This window comes from Styela clava, chromosome 9 (genome assembly GCF_964204865.1).
Source record: "Styela clava chromosome 9, kaStyClav1.hap1.2, whole genome shotgun sequence".
Classification (NCBI taxonomy): domain Eukaryota; kingdom Metazoa; phylum Chordata; class Ascidiacea; order Stolidobranchia; family Styelidae; genus Styela; species Styela clava.
Window position 1 is genome coordinate 18,924,714 of NC_135258.1, and position 21,207 is coordinate 18,945,920.

Consider the following 21,207-nt stretch of genomic DNA (forward strand, 5'->3'; position numbering starts at 1 on the left):
ATAAATACAACGCTACATATTTTCGTTAAGGTGTGTATCGATGGGTCGGGGCCTACTATTAAAAAAATAGAATACCATAAAATTTGGTAAAATACACAATATACTTGAGTACGTGCATATTTTGGAATAGTAGACAGGGGGTTTAGAATTGAAGTATAAGTATCTTTTTCGCACATTCGGAGCGCTCATATTTTCCCTGAAAGTTAAAAGTACCACAAAGTACCGTGTCAGGTCTCATGAAATCGCCTCAGGATATCTTTTATGGCTTTCATTACTAACTAGCCTGCCTTGCTTATAAATACGACATATGTACGTGAGTGAAAGACATTGTTGTTTTAACCCTGTCCAGTGCGGGCTACGGTCCAGATAATTTTCCACGTTATTTAAGGTGATTGTTGGTGTACTAAGGATGAACTTAAATACGTTGCTTTCTAGCGAGTTCGCTATCAAAAAATATTTTGTTGGAGCTGCCTTCGTAATTGGTGAGTATGTATGGAGTATTACGTCTATAATTTCATATTTGTGTCTTCTTTGCAATACCAATGATTATAACTATTGTACGCGAAAGGGCATGAAAAGTAGGTAAATTTGAATGTGTTAAAATACACACAAATCTCAATTTCATAATTCAACAAGGGATTTTACGCCACATACACGGTGTGCTTTGATAAGTTTACAAATTGAAGCAATATTTTTTCCCACCAGTGATATGCTGCCTGTTGCAAAAATTTTATTCTGCAGGAAGTTTCTTTGCGTAAGGATAGATTAAAAATGGAACTTTTAGGAGGATCCTATTTCACTTGGTTACCCCGATACGTTTTACCCACAAGCTCCATGTATATGTATTTAAGATGTACAACCAATTTTACGCACAAACATTAGATAGACAAAGTCAAACGTGATAAAAGAAAATGATCCAATGAAAATTCCAATAAATAAGCGCTTCGCTTGAACTGAAACCTTTTTTTATTGCTGATTACATCAAGTGATATTTAACTGAGAGTAGTAGCTATTTTCAGGGGCGTAGCCAAAATTTTTTTTAAAGGGGGGGGGGGGGGTTCTAAATTTTTTTTTTTTGCCAAGTTAGATCGAAACTGCTAACGGGTCCGATCGAACGCTGCAATACTCGTGTTTTCAGTAGTCTTGTGGGTCTAAAAAGCATTTCAAGCTATGGAAAATTGCTATCTATGATACAGAAAAATGATTTTATTTTTTTCACATTTCAAGGTGGGGGGGGGGGGGGGGGGTGCGCAAACCACCCCCTTGGCTACGCCACTGGCTATTTTCCACATCGTCATTAGAGTAAGTCGTAGGTATTTAGGTCGTAATTGTGCAATACAGTTTGCTAATATGAATAATATATATGCCTAATAACAGTTCACAAATCGACAAAAAGTTCATGTTGATGAAATAGCTAATAGGATTACTGCTATCGGTAGAAAATGATGACGTACTCCCCGTTAAAACTACATGAGTATGACTGTGCGATCAACAATTTCATCCATGCAAGGTTTTGTGATGCCCCTTCATTGTGTCAAGTTCAAATCAAGTTCGATGTGCATGACCTGAGAAAGAATTTGCCAGCGGCGTAGTAAAATAATCTATGATTCACAATGTTTTATTAACCACATTTTAATGATTCTAATTTTGTAAAAATATTCAAACTTTTTTAATTTAAATTACTACGCTTACATTAACTTGGCAATCATATTTATGGCAAAACAGTACATGAGCTGTCTTTACGAGTTCATGATTGCTGGAATTTTTTTAATGGATTAGAATGGAAAAATACTAGTAATTCCGGAATTGACCTTTCGACCTTATGATATACCAGTATACGAGCTCCATTCAGGAGTTCATGATTGCAGGAATTTTTTAATAAATTAGAATGGAAAAGTACTGGTAATTCTGGAATTGACCTTTCGATAAAGGTAATACCAGTTCTTGAATACAATTAATGGCACTGCTATAAGCAAATTGCCAGTTGCAAGCGATTCAATTTTAGCGATGAACCAATGACGTGGAGATGATTCATTCTTAATATTTAATACAGATTAATAACTACCTCCAATGTTCGTCAAATCTGCGATTGTGTTTTGGTCATCGTCATAACATGTAAACTAACTTTGTTTGTTAATCAATCTGACCAATATCGACTATATATATATTTATAATTTGGAAGAAGTAACAAGATTTTATCTAAATGATGGATTGGAACCTTTTGCTTCGCAAGCCAAGAGAGATTATTCATAACTGTAGCGTCCGTTTGGTATGATAGGCTTGATTCATTGTTCAGACGGGTGTTTGTAAAATAAAATGTATTGTACTGATTTCAGGAGGAGGACTGACATTCGCAGCAGCATACAACTACGCTTCATCCCAGTGCGTATTGTTTAACCAATTGCCAAATGAGGAAAACAAGTACGAAACGAAGAAAATATTAAACGAATATATGATGTTTCACTACGGTGATCGAGAAACAATCTGCAAGCATGTTAGTGCTCCGTTGGATGGTTATGATTTTCCAGTGAGATGTGCACAGCTTTGTGTTAAGCATTTCGACCGATCTGTAAGTGAGGTTTATACAATGTGTTGTTAGTAATCACTAAAGCTGGCAATGTGAATCAAACAACGCTTTTAATAGTTCGAATCTGCCCATTCCTGTTTCTTCCGAATTAAATACCAGTTATTTAATAATTTTGTAGTGAACCAGCATTTTTACTAAACAATCAGCGCTTTGTTGTACAATTCAGTGTTTGGTGTTAAGTTTAAAATTTTATTCTTGATATGCTCCACCAATCATAACATTTACCGGACCTCTTGAAGTATGCGCACCAAGATGGCGCACAACCTGAACTCAGGTTGTGTACCAGGTTAGGGTTCAGGTTATGCGACATCTTGGTGCGCATACTTCAGGAGTACCCATTATCTGTATATATCTCATGGCAATGCATATGTAGTACGTGTTCACATGAAGGAGTCGTATTCCACGAATACGATTTTTACGATGTCTATAGCAGCATATTTAGGCATTGCCTGCATCAGATGATGTGTCACATTATAATCAATCGATAACCTATAGCGCAACGATAGCACGAGGTCTATCACAATAACATGGAATATTTCTTCAGCTAGTACTATAGCCTGAAGGTCTCCGTTATAGGCAACGAAAACTTGCTTCCTCTTCTTTCTTCTGCAATGCTCTGCGACATGTGGTGTTATACTCCCACGCCATTGTAGCATACCAATCGTTCTTCTACATTTACGTCAATATATATATATAATTGATATACACCGCCATGTGTATGATAGAGAATAAGTGAATACCTTATTTTAAATTTTAATATTCATGCTATTTCCTATCAACATTCTATCAAATTGATTTAGGTGATAGAGAATAAAACAATGCCTTTTTAAAATTTTAAGAGTGGGCTCAAGTTATTTACTTGATATATATTTATTTAAATATTGTTTTGAAATGTGTCAAGAAGCATAAATTGCATATTACCCTTTTAAGTATTTTTTTTTAATTTTATCCTTCGCTATTCTTATAATTAAGGCATGCTCCAACGACAAATGCCTGGAAATTGGATGTGCAGTCGGTCGTTCGACATTTGAACTGGCGAGAACTTTCAAAAGGGCAGTTGGACTGGATTACAGCCATGCTTTCTTAGGAACCTGTGAAGTGCTTTCTAAAATAAAACGCTTGGAATACGAAGCTATCGTGGAGGGCCACTTAACAACTAAGCATGTTGCAGTTGTACCAACTGACATCGTAAGTTAATTGGATATTCGCGCTCGGAAACCATCAGACTGTTGTTGTGCCCTAGAACCTTTCTGTATGTGTGTTTATCACTGTTTGGCTTACGTAAGGATGCCGACGAGAGGTGCAGCTTTCAAAATGAACCGGTAGTTCCGCAGTACGCTGCCGTTATAGGTTTGCGATTTTGCATACATGGTAACAGAGCGAAATCCGACAGTATTCAGCAACTTCAGAAAGTTGCTTGTTTGGATCGCGCATCAAAAGAATACAGGGATTAGATTTGTCATTTAGACAAGGCATGTGACCAGTGCCGGATTTAAACGAGAGGCTCTAGTCTAGGGTTACCATATTTGAAAAAGCAAAATTCCGGACAGTGCATGAGTATTTTCGGCGCTCCCGAAGTATGTGCACCAAGATGGCGCACAACCTATACGATGTTCAGGTTGTGCGCCATCTTGGTGCAAATACTTCAGGAGCTCCGTATTTTCATGAGACCATAAATATGCGCTACCGAAATGCTAATGCTGCAACAGCTGTACGATACTCATGCTAAAGCGCCAGCTACCGAAATGAAAAGTATTGTCTTCGGTCACAAGCAGAATCTCACACCAGACGGAGCACTCTCTAAATATAGCTCTAAATCGGGGGTCGGCAAACTGCGGCCCGCGGGCCGAATGCGGCCGGCGAGCCAATTTATTGCGGCCCTCGAACGACATTTAATACATATATACACAAAAATTGAACCTGAATTTATTATTGTCCACACACAGATTTATGTGATAACAAGTGCTGCTGTACGACGCTTGTTTTGTAATGAGTAGCGTCAGTTCTATGCCGTTCGAGTTAATTTTGATATTAAAATTGTCTTGGAAACGGGAGGAGTTCACGACAAGGGTCGAACATTCCAAAGTGCTTGGACGCAAAAATATTTTTTTTTCTCGCGCATTCCAAAGCCAGCTCTATATGTCCGGTCAGCATCGCTAATATTTAAGGTATTTAATGTTGAACTCGTTACGAGACGTCTCATCGAAAATTCGACCCCGATACCCGAGACTGAGCCACAGCTCATTTGTGCGACAGTGCAAAACGTGTAATCTGCACGTTCGGAAGCTCATATTGCTGTCAGCAGCTTAATCTAAAATGCATTACACTTACAATAAATTTTATAATCGTCATTTGGACGACGTACCGCGGGCAAGTTGCCATAAGAACATCATCCTTCACATCGATAATAGGTAAATAAAAACAATGTATTGTTAGATAATATATTGAAAAAACGCCACATACACATCTCATTGTAGCAGGCTTTTAACACAGCAATAGAAGGTGCGAATGCGCCATAATTGGAAGTTTAATGTAATGATTGTTCGAAAGCGGAATTATTGCGGCCCGCGCGCTACCGGAAATGTGTATATTTGGCCCGCAAGTACATTAAGTTTGCCGACCACTGCTCTAAATGAATCTCAAGTTCAGAGTGGAAAATAATATTGAGAATTAGGTTGTGCCGAAAAGTAAGAACAGTGATTACAGCTTAAAACAAATTACAGACACGCTTGTAAGTCAAGTCACTACAAATTTACTCTTCTGACCATGCATATTTTTCTGGAGATGTAATTCTCTTCAATAGGGCATTTACAGTCGTCTCCTGTGAATGCCACACATTTTTCCAAAAACATCATTTTTTCTAAAGTGTCTTTTACATAAGTGGAAATTGTTTGGGCAGTCGCGTTTGCCTTGTTTGTAAACTCAATCAATTTTGATTGCAAACCACCTTTCCTCCAGTCAAAATATTGAATAATTGTAGGAAATAATTTCAGTTCACTGTGATTGCTGCCATCTGTTGCAACGCCAAAATATGCGATATCGTTTTCTTCAAAACTTTTCAGAACAGCATCAATAGAATATTGCGCAAGTACGCTAGTAACAACTTTTTCAGTCTTTGTGCGGCCACTACTAAACTTCTTCGCTACATTAGAATCAGGGAGAATATTTTTAAGTAAAACAGATGTACAGTCCATGGACAAAAAGCTATGATGATGATCAAAAGCGTGAAATGCAAGAGTGCCCTCTGCGGCAGTGATTTCATCTTCGCATTTATTTCCCGCTGTAACAAAATAATTTGTCATTTTCGTTGATCCTCTTACTGCTTTGCAATATTTTTCTGATTGCAGATGTGTGTTTAAATCACCATTACCGTTGTGCACGACAGACATATATATAGGTTCCTGATTCGCAAACCAAGTGTTCTGCTTCATAATCATTCCTGCCTTTTCTAAAACATGGATGTTTTTCTCGAATCTCGTTAGTGAATGTGTACTTTCGTTTAAAATTAGCCATTTGAAATAATATATTTTTTTATTAACAATAAATACAACCCAACTAAAAATGCATACTTCAAAAAACAAAGTAATTTACCACCAGACTAACTGAACCAAAAAGCTTCAGGGACCATCACTTTCGATCCCGAATTCCTGACTTGCTTCCTATTCAAATAGAAAAATCCACAAGTAAAACTTTGTGGTATAAAACTTCTGTATTCAGCTAACTTAACAAGAAACTAGCTGTTATCAAATACACTTGCAGCTGCTCAACGAAACGGGTAAAACAGTCAGCGAATAATAATCAGAAAGTTCTAAGTCAGGGGTCGGCAACCTTTTGTCGCTCGCGGTTGCAAGTCTTTGGCGGGCCGCACATATTTTTAGAATGTTAAAAATCGAATGAATGACCGATGAATCACATTTTATCACACAGATCAGAAGTTAAATTTTGAACAGCGCGCGAAGACTGACCATTTGAATATTTTTTGCGCCATTGAATCATTTGCACTTAGCATCAACTTTTCTGCGTTTTGTCGTCATTTGTCTAAATTATAATTAAATTATAGGCTCATTAAACGAGTAATTGTGAATTATATACTTGTTAGGTTATAATATAATTTAGTCTACACTTAAATTCTTTTGCGTAAAGAATATAATCGACAAAACAGCTATAATTTGTTACTATAATTGAGTGAAGCGTCGCGGGCCGGATTATATTGCTCCGCGGGTCGTAGGTTGCCGACCCCTGTTCTAAGCGGTGAAAATCATTGATAAGGAACGCTCTGTTACATCATAATTCCGCACAACCTCGTAGTATTAGCAGTGTGCACCGTAGTAAAAGCAGATTGCAGATGCAGTAAAATTCCGGACATTTGAGCATTTTTCTAAATTCTTTCCGGACGCAAAATTTAACCCCAAATTCCGGACATGTCCGGAATTTTCCGGACGGTATGGCAACCCTACTCTAGTCTAAGGCTAGACCGGTATGTTAGTCGTTGGCTAGAGTCCAGGGCTAATCAACTATTTTTACCGAAGGTCCGCATACAAAACTTCAAAAATATGTGGGTCCGGACTCTCCAGACATTATATTTTGGCTTCCTCAAACACGCAATTCCTCGGCCGACTAATGATTATTAGAAAATCAAGATTGTTTGTTATGGCGTTATAGTTCTTTTCATATATATTTTTAAATCTATAAAAATGAAATGCTATATTGTCTTGCAAGAAGGCAGCTAATCATCAAATAGATTGGATAGTCCGTTGAATTTAAAAGCGCTTTGATAAAAGCAAACGTGAAATGAAATTTCATGGCACCAGAAACCCCGATGTCATAATACCGTTTTTAGTCGCATTCCACTTTTTAAAATAAACAAGTCTGCAATAAAAAAGATCCGAAATAGTAAATATATAATAATTCTTAGATTAATTGTAGCTTAGAATCTTAGATTAATTAATATAGCTATATATATCAATATTCTCTCATATTTTTAAAAAAGAAAGGAATCATTACGGTAAAAACTATTAAATTAATTTGACTTTTTGTTGTAAATGTAAAAGCTTAAATACATTTATTTGACCATATTGAATTTTTCAACCCTTCAAATAGTAAATGTTTGGGTCAAGAATTATTAACCTACAGATTTGACAATTATCAGTTTTATAAATTTTGGGCGCTCCGGAAGTATTCGTACCAAGATGACGCACAACCTGAACAACCCTAACCTGGTACACATACTATGTTCGGGTTGTGCGCCATCTTTATACGAATACTTTGGGAGCACCAAATTTTGAACTGGTTTTATTCTGGAACGAGCCTTTACAATTCAAAAACGATTTCAAAATTGAATGTCGAGCCTGAGGTCTTAACGCCCGTGGGCCTACCTTGCACCTCCAGTGACGAATCGACTGCCTTGCCTGTCTATGCATTAGTTTGGTGCTGGCTTTGAAATCGCGAAAGCCTGGGCTGAAGCGAGCCTCGAGTATCAGCGTAGATCTGGGCGCCTACCGTCTTGTTATATTCGTTATTATTTACATATAAGTGAAATTTAGAATATCAATTTCAATTATTAGACACGAGGTGAAATTACGGATAATATTGCTCACAAGTTGTTATTGCAGTTACTTTTTCACTTTTTTGAAAGGCGAGGTTTAGGGCTTTTAACTACTCCACAAATTGGTTTAAAATTGCCGGTGATTTTTTATATAGATTATATAGAAATATTTTTACATATTTCCTCAGGACACTTCAAGATGTTCATTCATGCGAGGAGATGCCTGTAACTTACCATCGACACTGGGCCAGTTCGGTTGTGTTCTTGCTGCAAACGTCATTTGTAGGTTACCAGATCCTACGAAGTTTATTTTGCATTTAAAAAATATTGTTGCCAAAGGAGGAATTTGTGTTATTACGAGTCCATATACATTTCTTACCGTATTTACGTCTAAGGTAAGTCTAGATAGCTCTTTCTTGCTTCTATTTATAAGACGAGCATTTTCCAATTTTGTGCAATTGCACGGTTCGGTTGTATAGGTGCAGATGTCAAATACATTAAAAGGAAGGGATTCTAGTACATTGTTTATATTCATCTTGAAGACTGAGATACATTTTTCATTATGGGGTTCAACATTCTCCCCAATTAGCACCTGTTATATTGCATTATAATACATGTATTGCATTGACTACATTGTAACGTAAAGTTAGAGTCAGGTTACATTGTATATTACTATTACACAGGATAAATGGCTCGGTGGATTCACAGACTCTAATGGGAAAGAAGTGAGAGCTTTTGACACTATAAAATCATATTTGTTGCCAGATTTTGAGTTGATTGATTCTGAAGAAATGCCATATATAATACGAGAAACTTTGAGAGAACATCAGTGGGCAGTTGCACACGCCACAGTATGGAAGCGTCGATCATCGAAGTACGAACAAGAATAATGTTACAAGTAATATAATGCTACGTTGTCTCGTCAGCATAACCCACATAGGAAAATTATATTTTAACATAAGTTTGTTGGTGCATTAAAAAATAAGATGAATTTGAAGGAGATTATGCTTTTTCAATTGAAAAAAGTTTCGAGAATATTTTTATAGCTGTGAATAATAGGGTCATAAAACTCACAATAAATCTCAGTTGTCTTCGTTTGTCTTTGCCAACATTTAACTACTATTCAATGTTATTAATGGCATACAGCTTGCAAACGCAATCCACGACAAATATACACTTCAAAATGTACAAGACGTAGAAATTGAATACAGAGTTATTAATGATTTGGAGAAAAGAAATATGCACAATATATTATTATAACACGCTTCTGAAGATCGCGATCGAAATATGTATAGGAGGGCCTTTTTTACTAGCGCTTAGGTTAAAAACATAAAATATGGCTTGCTTTGAAATGAATCCTAATATAACCAAATCTAGATCTAATTTGCCGAAAAAGCGAAACATAGTTGTTTTATGGTAAGGTCGTTAGAAATTTCGACCCACGTATTCAGGGCAATGACTCACTGAGCGTTAGGACCTCTTTTCGCTCAAAAATAGTTATATTTGTTTCTTGTGGCGAAGTACCATATATTTTGGAACTCGTTCTACAGAAGCCTTCTATTCTTAGTCGTTTAGCCATAGAATCTAAACGGATGGATCTATCAGGATAAAATTTCTCACGTGAGTTATCCTGCCTCCCTAGTAATATGCGTTTCACTGAAAGTTCTGATTGATGTTTTGTTTCAATGACAGCAGCGAAAACGCGCTGATCTTCAAGAAGAATTCAATGGTATTACAATTTGTCACTATATTCTTGCCAACTCAGTCGAAAATTGACATTCTTAGAACTTTACCCACCGCGAAAACAAATACTCTTTCAACCAAACCGTCTTTCATCTCGATAGTTCCTCGGGAATGCCGGGCTATAGTCAACATTACGCGAACTGAGAGGTGAGAGCCCACGAGTACGTTTTGAATTCCTGAAATATGCTATTACCTTTTATTTGGTGCATTTTCCTTCTTTGTAGTATGCCTTCGTTGGACACCATATTCCTCTCTGCAGTTTTGATTTCAGACGATAGATAACTTCTTTAAGACTATAAGGGAGTATGGTATGTACAAAATAAAGTTTACTCGAGCCTTGAACAAAGAGTACGACAATATTTATCTCACGGTTCCAATTGTTATTTTCTAAAACATTTTGCCGTGATACGGTATTGACAATGATGCATGAATAATTTGGGAAATAAATAAAATCGTCTGTTTTCAATCAAAATTATACAAATGAGAATCAAATTTATTCATCCATGTTCTACTCGGCAACATTTATTGTTGAGTTTTTGTTCTTCTCCCTTTTCCATTTTGAGTTTAATCTTCAGAGTAGTTTGGGTGGTAAGCCCAATACTTGTGACTTTTAGCAGCCCTGAAAATATATTATATTGCTTATACGCATTGCGTATGATGACATATAAATGTAGGTGTCGTGTACCAGCTCCGTATACTGAAACGTCAAGCGCATGGAGCTGAGTTATAGGCATGAGTAACAAATTTCTCATTAAGCTCGTTGTGAAGAATCTATCATAGATTTATTCACATGAAACAGCGTTACTTTTTTTTTTATTCAACACGACGCTAGAAAAAAAAATGAAAATAAGAAATTTCCACAATACCAGTCAAAGCTCAATCCTCTCCAGTTTCTATTGACTCCTCTAATTCCATCCATGTCATCGTTGCTCAATTCAAAATCGAAAACCTACGTATAAAATAGTTACTATAATATATTTTGCGGAAGAACAACGGGAAATGTAAATAATCACTTTATACCTCAAAATTGCTTGAAATTCTTGCTGGAGTAACGCTTTTTGGAATAACAATCACTCCTCTTTGCATTTGAAATTTGATAGCAACATGTGCGGGAGTTTTTCCATATTTGTCTGCTATCTTTTTTAACACAGGATCATTAAGAACAACGGGCTCTTCAGCTGTTCCCCTACGTGTCAAATATAAGGATCTGTTAAATGTCGATATGTTAGATGTAGTGTGATTTTGTAGAAGTGAGGAAAATGGGCTTAAAAATCATATAATTAATACAAATTTCAACAAATCATTTATTTATTATAATTTTAAACATTTGATCACACAGATTGCCAAAAAAATGAAATTCGAAAAAGAGTAGCATGTTACTGATGTATATCTACCATGGCCTTTTTGGAGATCCTAGTGGTGCATAAGCTGTAACTGCAATTCCATTATCTTTGCAGTACTTAATGTGCGTTTCCTCATTCAAATATGGATGACATTCAATTTGATGAACTGCTGGTACAATTGATCCCCCTTTGATGATTTTGTTTATTTGATACTCATTGAAGTTGGACACACCTATGCTGCGAACCAAACCTTTTTTCTGACAATTTTCCATGGCCTGTAGCAGAAGTAAAACATTTGTAGAAAAAGGGCATTTTGTCGCTGCACAGTATCTGTAGAAGACAACCATATATCTTATATATATTGAATAGTATATGGTATACGATATGACTAATATATCTTAACATTCAATGTAAGCCAATACCTTCCAGGTGTCCAGATAATGAATATAAGTGTTCATAACTTTGTCGTCGCCATCCTTCGGTAATATATCTCTGTTATCGTTTTTCTAAAATATTTTTAATGAAATTTGACCATTAAGAAAATTATGTTATACACACTGAAGCGTTGAGAGTGTTGGTAACTTGTCACGTACATGCATCAAAATTTACATCTCCCAAGAAAGAAATGTACATGAATAATCCAACGTGGCGACGTGAGTATATACAGTTAATATTATAAATGACATTTGAGTACATATTGGGCAGTATAAGCAGGGTTAAATACTTTTTGCACAAGTAATTAAAAACATCCGTTGTTGCAAATATTTCTAGATACAAATGTATAAGCAGATCGCATAATTTTCTTTATATAATGCACTGTGTATGCACATCAAATTGACCTCGGTGCTTATCACTTTGCGTTATATCCATATTTGTCATCGTATGCTCTTACAGTATATTATACAAAACGTACTGGCAAATGTAAATATTATTAAGAAAGTTGTAACGCGCGATTTTCAGCGCTCTCACTCTTGTTTATGATGCAGCGATTCTGTGATTCATACTTACAAAGAAAGAGAATGGCCAATGCATCAAATACAGATCTAAATAGTCAGTTTGCAAAAATTTCAATGTTTCGCGAAGCGAATCCTCGACGTCTTCTGGGTCGTGAAATATATTCCATAACTAAACAAAAAATATTTCGTAATGAATATGTTTATCTAAGTAAGAGTGAAAATGGGTAATCAAAATGAAAGATACTAAGCATGACACATGTTGAAGAATGACATGCTGACGAATTGCACATTCCGGAGCTCGTTTTATACAACACTGGAACATAGAACATTGTATATAAAAATGTTTAATTTGCATTGTGTAATAAATATAATTCTAAAACTTACCTTGCTGGTCAAAAACAAATCTTCTCTTTTAATTTTGCCTTCTTTAAAAGTTTCTTCCAACGCATCACCAATTTCTTTTTCATTCCCGTAAACCCACGCGCAATCTATATGCCGGTATCCAACATTCAATGCGGACTTTACAGCAGCTCCCACTACACCTTTTTCAGACTTCAAATAAAATAAATTTTACGTTGTAAGAAAATGTATTATGTCACTGTGTAAACTTCATTAACTTTACATGCTCCAGGACAGGTAAATCTAATACATAACTTTCGAAAAGCCAAATACAATGCTTTTCGCACGTTACTAAATTTTTTGCAGCCGTCTAACGTCTAAGGCCAAAATTCATTGGTAATTATCCAAGAACGTGTTAATGCGGCCGCCGAAACCCACCCACTACTGTATTTGCAATAACCATATTCGTAAATGTTACAGCTGCACCGCGAGGTATAGGCAGGCAGTAAGCTACCAACCTAGCATCACTGCTCATCATACGCACAATATCATAACAACAGTTTCAAAAACTCGATAAGCACCGATAACATATCAGCAAGCACATCAGGCAATATAAACCAATGAAAATTTTAGATGAACCGCACCTTATTCACAGACGATTGTTATTTATCAGACCAGCTTAAGTTATGATAATGAATTTCTAAATTAAAATAGTCAAATCGAACATTGTTGTAGGGAAGCAACTACAAAATACCTGCCATGTTCCGAATCCTAATATAGGCATACCATATCCAGTATTTAGTTTGACATTTGGAACCGACATTCTGTTGCCGCGAGTTGTAAAAGGTACTCTCGGTAGCGCCGGAAATCAGAAAAGGAACGAGTGGCGGGAAGATATTGCAACTTCAGGAATATTATCTCTTCTTTTACAAGAGCTATTGACTCGTTTGTTTTATGACCGTTAATAAAGCAGTATTGACAGTATCCAAAGACATGGAATCGAGCTTGGTCGAGGCATAACTCGGTAAGAGACCTCCGCGATAACGACCGTTCCAATATGCAAACAAAACAGGTTATACTTAACGAAATGTTATCTGTAATAATGGCGACACCTACGAGAAATTGGAACGACATAGCAAATATAAACGGCGCCATGCAGATGACTAGCAGCCCACAATACTTTTGTAAACATTGAATTGTGCGAGCTTACGAACGGAGTGTGCTAACGAGCATGATGCTATGGTAATTTCCACGATCGGTTTCCATCAAGGAAAGCTCACTTTAAGCTCTGTGCATGTATTCCTTTGTGCGCACTATTAGCGCTCGGCTGATTTACTGTTCGTTTGGTAATGGTTTTTATTATGAGTATGTATGAGATACCGGATCGTCGGACGAAGTGAGTTTTTAAACCAAATTTTAATTTACATTCGAGGGCTCTTTGCTTCTGGTTCTGAGCTCAATCCGTTTCGAAAGCTGTTTGACATTTTTAACATTGTAGGAGGTCCAATATTTTGACTTCCGAGTTCTGACGAACTTGTTTATAGTATACGTCGTGGACTAGATATTCTGGCGCTAATAACTAACATCAGAGGTGTGCAACCTGCGGTCCACAAGGAAAAATTGTGCGGCCCGCGGAGGAGTGCCGATTTTGAATGGTGTGTAGACCACAAAATGAGTTTTTAATTCAGTTCAATCTGGTACGTGCGAGTATTTCTAATCCGACGACGTTACAATGCCCTAACAGCTAGCTTGTGCGAAGCGAACGACAATGTTATAAGATCTATAACCAAAATTTGTTATCAATAAAGCGGCATATCTTCATACTTTGTTCGCCATTGCACTGGGTTTAAGATTAATTAAATTTTGCGCGATTTGTTCCGAGTGCTTGTTGGAAAGAGCACAGACTCATTCGTGGTAACCAATTAGATGTTAATTATATGATAGCAGAGACAATGTTTATAGAATAAAAGACAGTCATGCAGTCTCAATTACCAGATAAATATTGGTATCTATACTAAAAAATAAACATACAAAATAAAAAATACATGAATTTATTTTGATCTTGTTTATCTTTGGTTAGGTGAAAATTACATTCGGTTACGAAAGATTTACCTTGAATTACGATTACGAAATTCAAAATTTGCTTTGTTGCTCACAGCTATTCTAGAATTGCTATTCAGCGTAAAGTATTTGCTTTTAAATCAAAATTTACATTATGATATCATATGCCTTTGTTTATCTAAGTTTTCGGTCACATTGTGAATACAGATCTCAAATAACGCAAACTATGAAAAAAATCAGCAATTTGTTTGATTTTGGTGTTACAAACATTTACCTCCTACCTCATTTACCGCTACGTTTACCTCTAAATTTTAGTATATTCATACAAACCCTAGTATGAGTCATATAACAGAAAAAAACTGCAAAAATTAATTGCTTAAATCCTTGGTTATTTTATGATTTTATTAAAATATATGACGACTATTTACATTCCTACACTTCACTTCGTTTGCTTTTTAATCGCGATAGAATTACAAATAACCGGTTCAGTAATTGAACAGTCTACTATTCAAAGATCAGCATAGAATAGACACTTTATATCCGATATCTGAAATCGACATGAGTTCTACCATCGTTTCAACCTCTAATGGAAAAATAAAAGGTAGAATTGTGAATTTGAAAGTGAAGGATGCAAAGCCGGTGCATGCATTTCGAAATATTCCTTTCGGCAAACCACCTGTAGGAAGCCTGAGATTTATGCCACCCCAGTCGTAAGTAGTGTTATTACATTTATAATAGCAGGTATATAATAATAATATATATGCAAGAAATATTGCATTTGAAACTTTTCAAGACTTGAAAGATAGCAAAATTTATGGTAACTGTTAATGATTTTAACAAGTCGAAAATAATTTTACTATGAGCCTTACCAAGTCTATCAAATCATGGTCGACACAAAGCTAAAAACGACAGGCTATCCACACTAAAAAGACTGAATGAGCCATCATGTTAATATTACATGCCATGCCATTCATTTACAGCGCATCCCCTACACTCGGCATTGTGATTGATTACTGTTAAAATATTTAAACTGTTGATAGCAGTTTGTAGACTAGATAAAATTTTAGAAATGTTGTCTAACTTATGATAGTAAGATGATGTGGGTATGGATCGGCTCTTCATACTATCTGAAGAAGAATAGCAACAGAATATTTAACTTAAGATAAGAAATCTTGATATTTCGACTACGGCGTGTCAGCCGAAAGAAAAAAAAATATCAAACAGATTACCATAAAGCAGGTTTAATATCTGATGAAGCCCTCCGTAGCTTATATCAAAACGGGAACACACTATATTCCTGCAATCATTTGGAGAAAACTATTTGTTAAACACAATACTTTATATAAAGATTCATTTGTTGAAGCCGATAAAACTTGTTTCGAATCGGTAATTCCGAATTTGAGTGTATTTGAGACGATTAGATTTCAAAATTGCGAAGCTTACCTTTGTAACGTGAAGTGTGAACGTAATTTAGTTTGGAACTCGAGTAATGTTTGAATGAAATGTCAGATTCAATCGAGACATCGGTTCCTTTCGTTCGTCAAATTGTCGACTTGTGCTATTACTTTCTAACTACTGCTCATTAAATTATTGGGTACTCCCGTATGTGTACCAGGTTAGGGTCATGCCATAATTTTATTCCGATTTTCCTTACTTCAGTTCTCTTACGAGTTCGGGGACTGTTTGTGTCAGCCAAGTGAATATACCCATCAGTAAGTGGGATTCAGCTGGTTCGCACCGGTTGAAAATAATATGTAAATTCAAATCCTAGCAAATTCCACTTGAAAATTGAAATTTGTAGAGTTAGACAATGCTGTATCTACTAGAGTCCTATGCTGCCTCTTTGTGATTCAAAATCACTTATTGGTATTTAAGAGCTGAACCATGGACTGCGGTTAAAGATGGAACAGTAGCAGGCAACACACCAATGTATCCACTAGTCATTGATGAAATGATGAAACCATACATTGCCATACCTGACGCTTGCAAGAGCAAACCAGTTGCTGACGAAGATTGCTTACATTTGTCTGTGTATACTCCGCATCTGGAAAAAGGAAAAAACCTTCCGGTAAATTACACGAATTTTAGCTTTTTCAGACTATCTCGAATATATTAATTGTACATTGTTAATTATTTCCCTACTGTAGAGTCGTAAACATTTATATTTGATTTTCAGGTGATGGTGTGGTGGTTTGGCGGTGGATTCAGCATGGGTTCTGAACGCTTGTATGATGGAAGTATGTTGGCTGGAATGAACGATGTTGTCATAGTTGTGCCTAACTATAGACTTGGAATATTTGGATTTCTCTCCCTTGGACCTTCTTCAATATGCCCGGGGAATGCTGGATTTTTAGATCAGCAGTTGGCATTGAGGTTCGTAGCATAAACGTAATTTACCTTAGATAAACTATGTCTAAGAATATGAGAGCGTCAATGCACTGTCTAGTCATAGTTCCTGTACACAGGTACTATGGGGGACATTTAAATATCCCCTATGTTTTTAATATTCAGTCATGGTAGTACTTCTCAAAAAGGTTATTGGCTTTATATTGTGTATTTAGTGTGGCGGTTTTTGAACAATCTTGGCGGTCTTTTTGAACAATTTAATATAAGTTACAATTTGTTCAGATGGGTCCAAGAAAACATCGATGCATTTGGCGGTGACAAAGACAACGTGACTATCTTTGGTGAAAGTGCTGGAGGAATGTCTGTCAACATGCATTTGTTGTCTCCATTATCACGCGGTCTGTTCCACAAAGCAATTAGTCATAGTGGACAAGCAACTTTAAAAGGTATTTGTCACTATAGAACGAGGAATGTTGATGGCAAACAAAAATCAAAGTTTCAGATTGATAAATTCTCAACATGTAGTAACCTCAATATCAACCAAATATTTGACCTTTAAACTCATCATAAAATATGAAGAGAATAAACTTGTTATTTCCCCCAAAAAACTTTTCACACAGCTTATAGGTATTGAATGCCACATCTAGTAACTAGTATTGTGGGCCTTTATAATTATGTATGACAGTCTTTTGTAGGCCTGGTTTTGTAATAAATTGTTTATATATATATAAAGTAGGCTATTTGGTATTTGACAGAATCGAACAGCATGCAGATACATATAAAATTATTTGTAAAATAGACTCATTTCGTCAGAAAAATGTTTTTCACAGGATTTTTTCAAACGGTCGAGAAGAATTCTGAGAAGAATGAAAAATGTTTTAAGCATTTAAAGATTGAAGAAAAAGAAGATTGTAAAATTCTGGAAGCATTACAAAAGATTCCAGCCGATGATTTAGTCAATTCGTGTATGCAATTGTCAATGGTAATATATTTTTTATATCAGCGATGAACCAGAAGTTTATCTTCAAGATATTTATCTCTCAAATTAAATATTGAATAATTACATTTCAGCAAAGGATTTCTTTTCTCCCTACTCTTGATGGTAAGGTGTTTTGTAAAACTCCAGAAGAATATGTAAACGACAAAGAATTTGTTAAAGTGCCGTATATTCTTGGATGCAACAGCACAGAAGGACAAGGAATATTATCAAGCTCATCCCCTAATTTTATGACCGGTATAAAAGACGTGGAAGAGGTTTATAAATCATTATTCACTCCTGTGAGTACCGATAATGTAATATATTCACCTTATTTCGGAATTGGTTTGCGGCAATATAGTTAACTTGCTGTTAACCTCATTTTCGAATTATTTAAATTTATACCCTATTGTTCATTAATTTTACGCAGGTAACAAAGGAAGGTTTCGAAAAGTGCAAAGAATTCTACTCGGTGGACGATCAAGACGAACTGCGGTTCAGTAAACTACAGGGAAGCATAATGGGCGATTCAATGTTTGTTGCTCCCGCTGTCAAGGTTGCTTCATCTCATTCGGGTATCGTTGTGTGTTTCTGGAACCTAGTTAAATGCTATGGTGGCAACGATCCTGTTCTTGGAATGTCATGATAATCAGCGTGCCCGTTCTTAGTTAGACTACCGCAGCAAATGCTGGGTAACGTGCATCGCAGCTTATGACTGGCGTTATATATGGTGTATTAAATTTATGTGAAGCGCGTCATCTTAATGTAGCTTATGCAGTGACGTTATAAGGTGTACTGAAATTAGGGAACCTGTTGTTAGTGAGTTCGATACAAAGGAGAACCCAGTTCTTAATTAGAATCTCACCACTGTTTATGCTATTATAGAGTAATATTTAATAAAAACTTTCAGATGCTGGCGCACCAACATACGTTTATCATGGAAACTTTCAGCTTAAACTATTCCACGACAGAGAATATGGACCAGAAGTTGGATTAAAGCCGAGTTGGTGCATTTGCGACCATGGCGAGGATGTTATCCTGACGTTTGGAGTTCCATTTTCACCGAACGAACTTCCTTTGGGTACGAAATATGCCGAAGAGGAAAAGCAAATGAGTATCGATTTCATGAAGTATTTGACAAATTTTGCAAAAACAGGGTAAGATAGTTACTTTCACTCTGGGTAACCTTTACTAAAACTTAACAAACTGATTATAAATGAGCTACTGCTCAACAAGCTAATGGACGGCCAGCTGCTAGTATGGTAAGCTATCTTGGGATTTTGAGTATCCATGAAAGGCTATTTAATTGGTGCTAGTCATTTCAGTCCTTAAGGTTTTATGTGGGGATTACTCCTCGAAATACCAGATTCGCATCTAAAAGCATGTATGTCATTGATAGAAAATACGCTAGAAAAAAGGATATAGAAGATATGCTAAAAAAAGGAATCTGGACTCACTAATTTTGTCTCGCATGAGACCTAAGCACTTGATATATGATCGTAAAAATTCTATGGTATATTTCACATATAGCAAACATTTCATTACCCGCTTTTAACTTTTTTCCAGAAATCCCAATAAGGGGCAGAAAGTGGATATCAATTGGCCCCAATACAAAACCAAAGGAAAATATCTCATTGTTAATATCCCATATTCAATCGGAGAAAATTTGGCAGAAAAAGAAGCAGAATTCTGGAACGAAGTGATGCCCGATTACGTGATTGAATGATTGAAAGAATATAACAGAAACTTTATAGCTACAACACCTATAGTTAGATTTAAATTATAGCTTCTATAATTTTCAGAAAATAGTATCAAAGCAATTTATGACGATTCAGTTGCTTGTATATTTATATTATTAACGAATATTCTATTCCAAATTGAAGTTTATAATAACACGTGATTTTTGTTAATCAATGGCGGTACATGATTTCCGGACGTAGGCGTTCGGCCTCTCAAAATCAGATTTGGTCTGAAATACTATTTACATAAATCCATTTGCTAATACAATACAAATTTGCATTGTGAATTGGTAACAGAAGCGTTTCAAGATTGTCCGGGCTTTCTAGAAAATACCTTCCTAAAATCAAATAGGATTTTACGGTACATCAGCAATCCTTCTCTTGTGGGACCACATTTTTATTACATGAAATAATGTACACAAAGTGAGATTTTTTTCCCATTAGAAGCCTTTGCTAAATTCTCAGTATATCACCATCACCCTATTTTTAACTTCGTATATAGCATATTTATAGGGTTACCCTAATTTTGTGATCCCAAAGCGAGACGCCTCTAAAGACCACAGCTGTGATTTTTTCTACTTTGAATTTATCGATTTTACATTAGGGGCCTACATTTAAAACCATTCCGTCTGTCTTCCTTGACCATATTGTCATCGAGAGTTTACGCTGTTTGTCTAAATATCGGGTTCAGTACGGGGCTTACACGTAACAAATTGTAGCAACAAAACCACGCATCCACCTTCAGTAGGTAAGCTACAGGTACGCTACACCGCAACAACAGTATCGAGAACATGACAATTGGTATTGTCCTTGTATTATGCTGACTGGCTGAACGCAAAATCGGGACTTTTGGCTGACCGGTCGGGACGTCGGGAGAAGACGGTAAAAAGTGGGACTGTCCCGCCTAAAACGGGACGTATGGTAAGCCGACATATTTACGTTATAAATAAAATATATTGCGCATGTCTTTCATATTGAATCAAGGTCGGCAAGCCGATAAAGTTATGGCGCTTGGAACACACATCTAGAAATTTTGTTAATATATCTAGACCTAAAACTTTCTTGATGGTTACAGCAATTGGTAGTGGGAATTCATAGTGTTATTGAACTCTTGCGCCTATATGCCAGTGATTGGAATGTTTGGTTGTAATAGGGAAACCTCACAAATAGGGCTGGGATTTCAGGGAAAACACTTCAACCGTTAACCGAGTAAAATTAACCGGTTAACCGCCGCGTGACGTTTGACGTAATAATTATAATTTCAGCTTGTTACGTCGCAATGGTTATAAAGCAAATTCGCGTGTTCTTATCCCGGTATCGCTAAAAATTATTCACGAATCGAGATAGTTTCATGATTCCTCTGCTGCAAAAGATAGGCAGCGTAGTTCGGGCATGTGGAAATATTTTAGAAAACCCGATTCCGTTGTTAAACGTCATTAATGTGACAAATTTTTAATGTTAGATGTGCAAATTATTCTTTGAGATATATATCATAAAGAAAAACGGCATCAACTTCACATTTGTTGTATGACATTGAATATCCGATTTTGCAATGAAATCGTGAACAATATA

General features: G+C 36.1%; 4 protein-coding genes across 6 annotated transcripts in view; 2 read left to right on the plus strand and 2 right to left on the minus strand.

The window, feature by feature from the left end:
* Nucleotides 1-21,207, minus strand: part of LOC120339888 (solute carrier family 35 member F6-like) — a 139,076-nt gene that overhangs the window by 95,036 nt on the left and 22,833 nt on the right. The gene's annotated exons all lie outside the window — the stretch shown is intronic.
* Nucleotides 336-9,132, plus strand: LOC120339330 (uncharacterized). 2 transcript variants are annotated; one of them, XM_039407433.2, is made up of 5 exons: nucleotides 336-482; nucleotides 2,337-2,569; nucleotides 3,560-3,775; nucleotides 8,321-8,527; nucleotides 8,816-9,132. In XM_039407433.2, exons 1-5 carry the CDS (start codon nucleotides 410-412, stop codon nucleotides 9,020-9,022), a joined length of 936 nt encoding a protein of 311 aa, XP_039263367.2. In that variant the 5' UTR covers nucleotides 336-409; the 3' UTR covers nucleotides 9,023-9,132. The 2 variants fall into 2 exon arrangements, with proteins under 2 accessions (XP_039263367.2, XP_039263368.2); XM_039407434.2 differs by having other exon boundaries at nucleotides 8,898-9,132.
* On the minus strand, nucleotides 10,357-13,850 carry LOC120339329 (aldo-keto reductase family 1 member B1-like). The gene is made up of 8 exons (XM_039407432.2): nucleotides 13,268-13,850; nucleotides 12,559-12,726; nucleotides 12,227-12,343; nucleotides 11,641-11,724; nucleotides 11,270-11,493; nucleotides 10,896-11,061; nucleotides 10,742-10,824; nucleotides 10,357-10,494 (listed from the first exon to the last, which is right to left on the minus strand). Exons 1-8 carry the CDS (start codon nucleotides 13,334-13,336, stop codon nucleotides 10,440-10,442), a joined length of 966 nt encoding a protein of 321 aa, XP_039263366.1. The 5' UTR covers nucleotides 13,337-13,850; the 3' UTR covers nucleotides 10,357-10,439.
* On the plus strand, nucleotides 13,876-19,793 carry LOC120339328 (pyrethroid hydrolase Ces2e-like). 2 transcript variants are annotated; one of them, XM_078116039.1, is made up of 9 exons: nucleotides 13,876-13,909; nucleotides 16,450-16,642; nucleotides 16,751-16,947; nucleotides 17,203-17,366; nucleotides 17,751-17,902; nucleotides 17,992-18,198; nucleotides 18,327-18,471; nucleotides 18,807-19,053; nucleotides 19,463-19,793. In XM_078116039.1, exons 1-9 carry the CDS (start codon nucleotides 13,881-13,883, stop codon nucleotides 19,620-19,622), a joined length of 1,494 nt encoding a protein of 497 aa, XP_077972165.1. In that variant the 5' UTR covers nucleotides 13,876-13,880; the 3' UTR covers nucleotides 19,623-19,793. The 2 variants fall into 2 exon arrangements, with proteins under 2 accessions (XP_077972165.1, XP_039263363.2); XM_039407429.2 differs by lacking the exon at nucleotides 13,876-13,909 and adding an exon at nucleotides 13,917-15,284.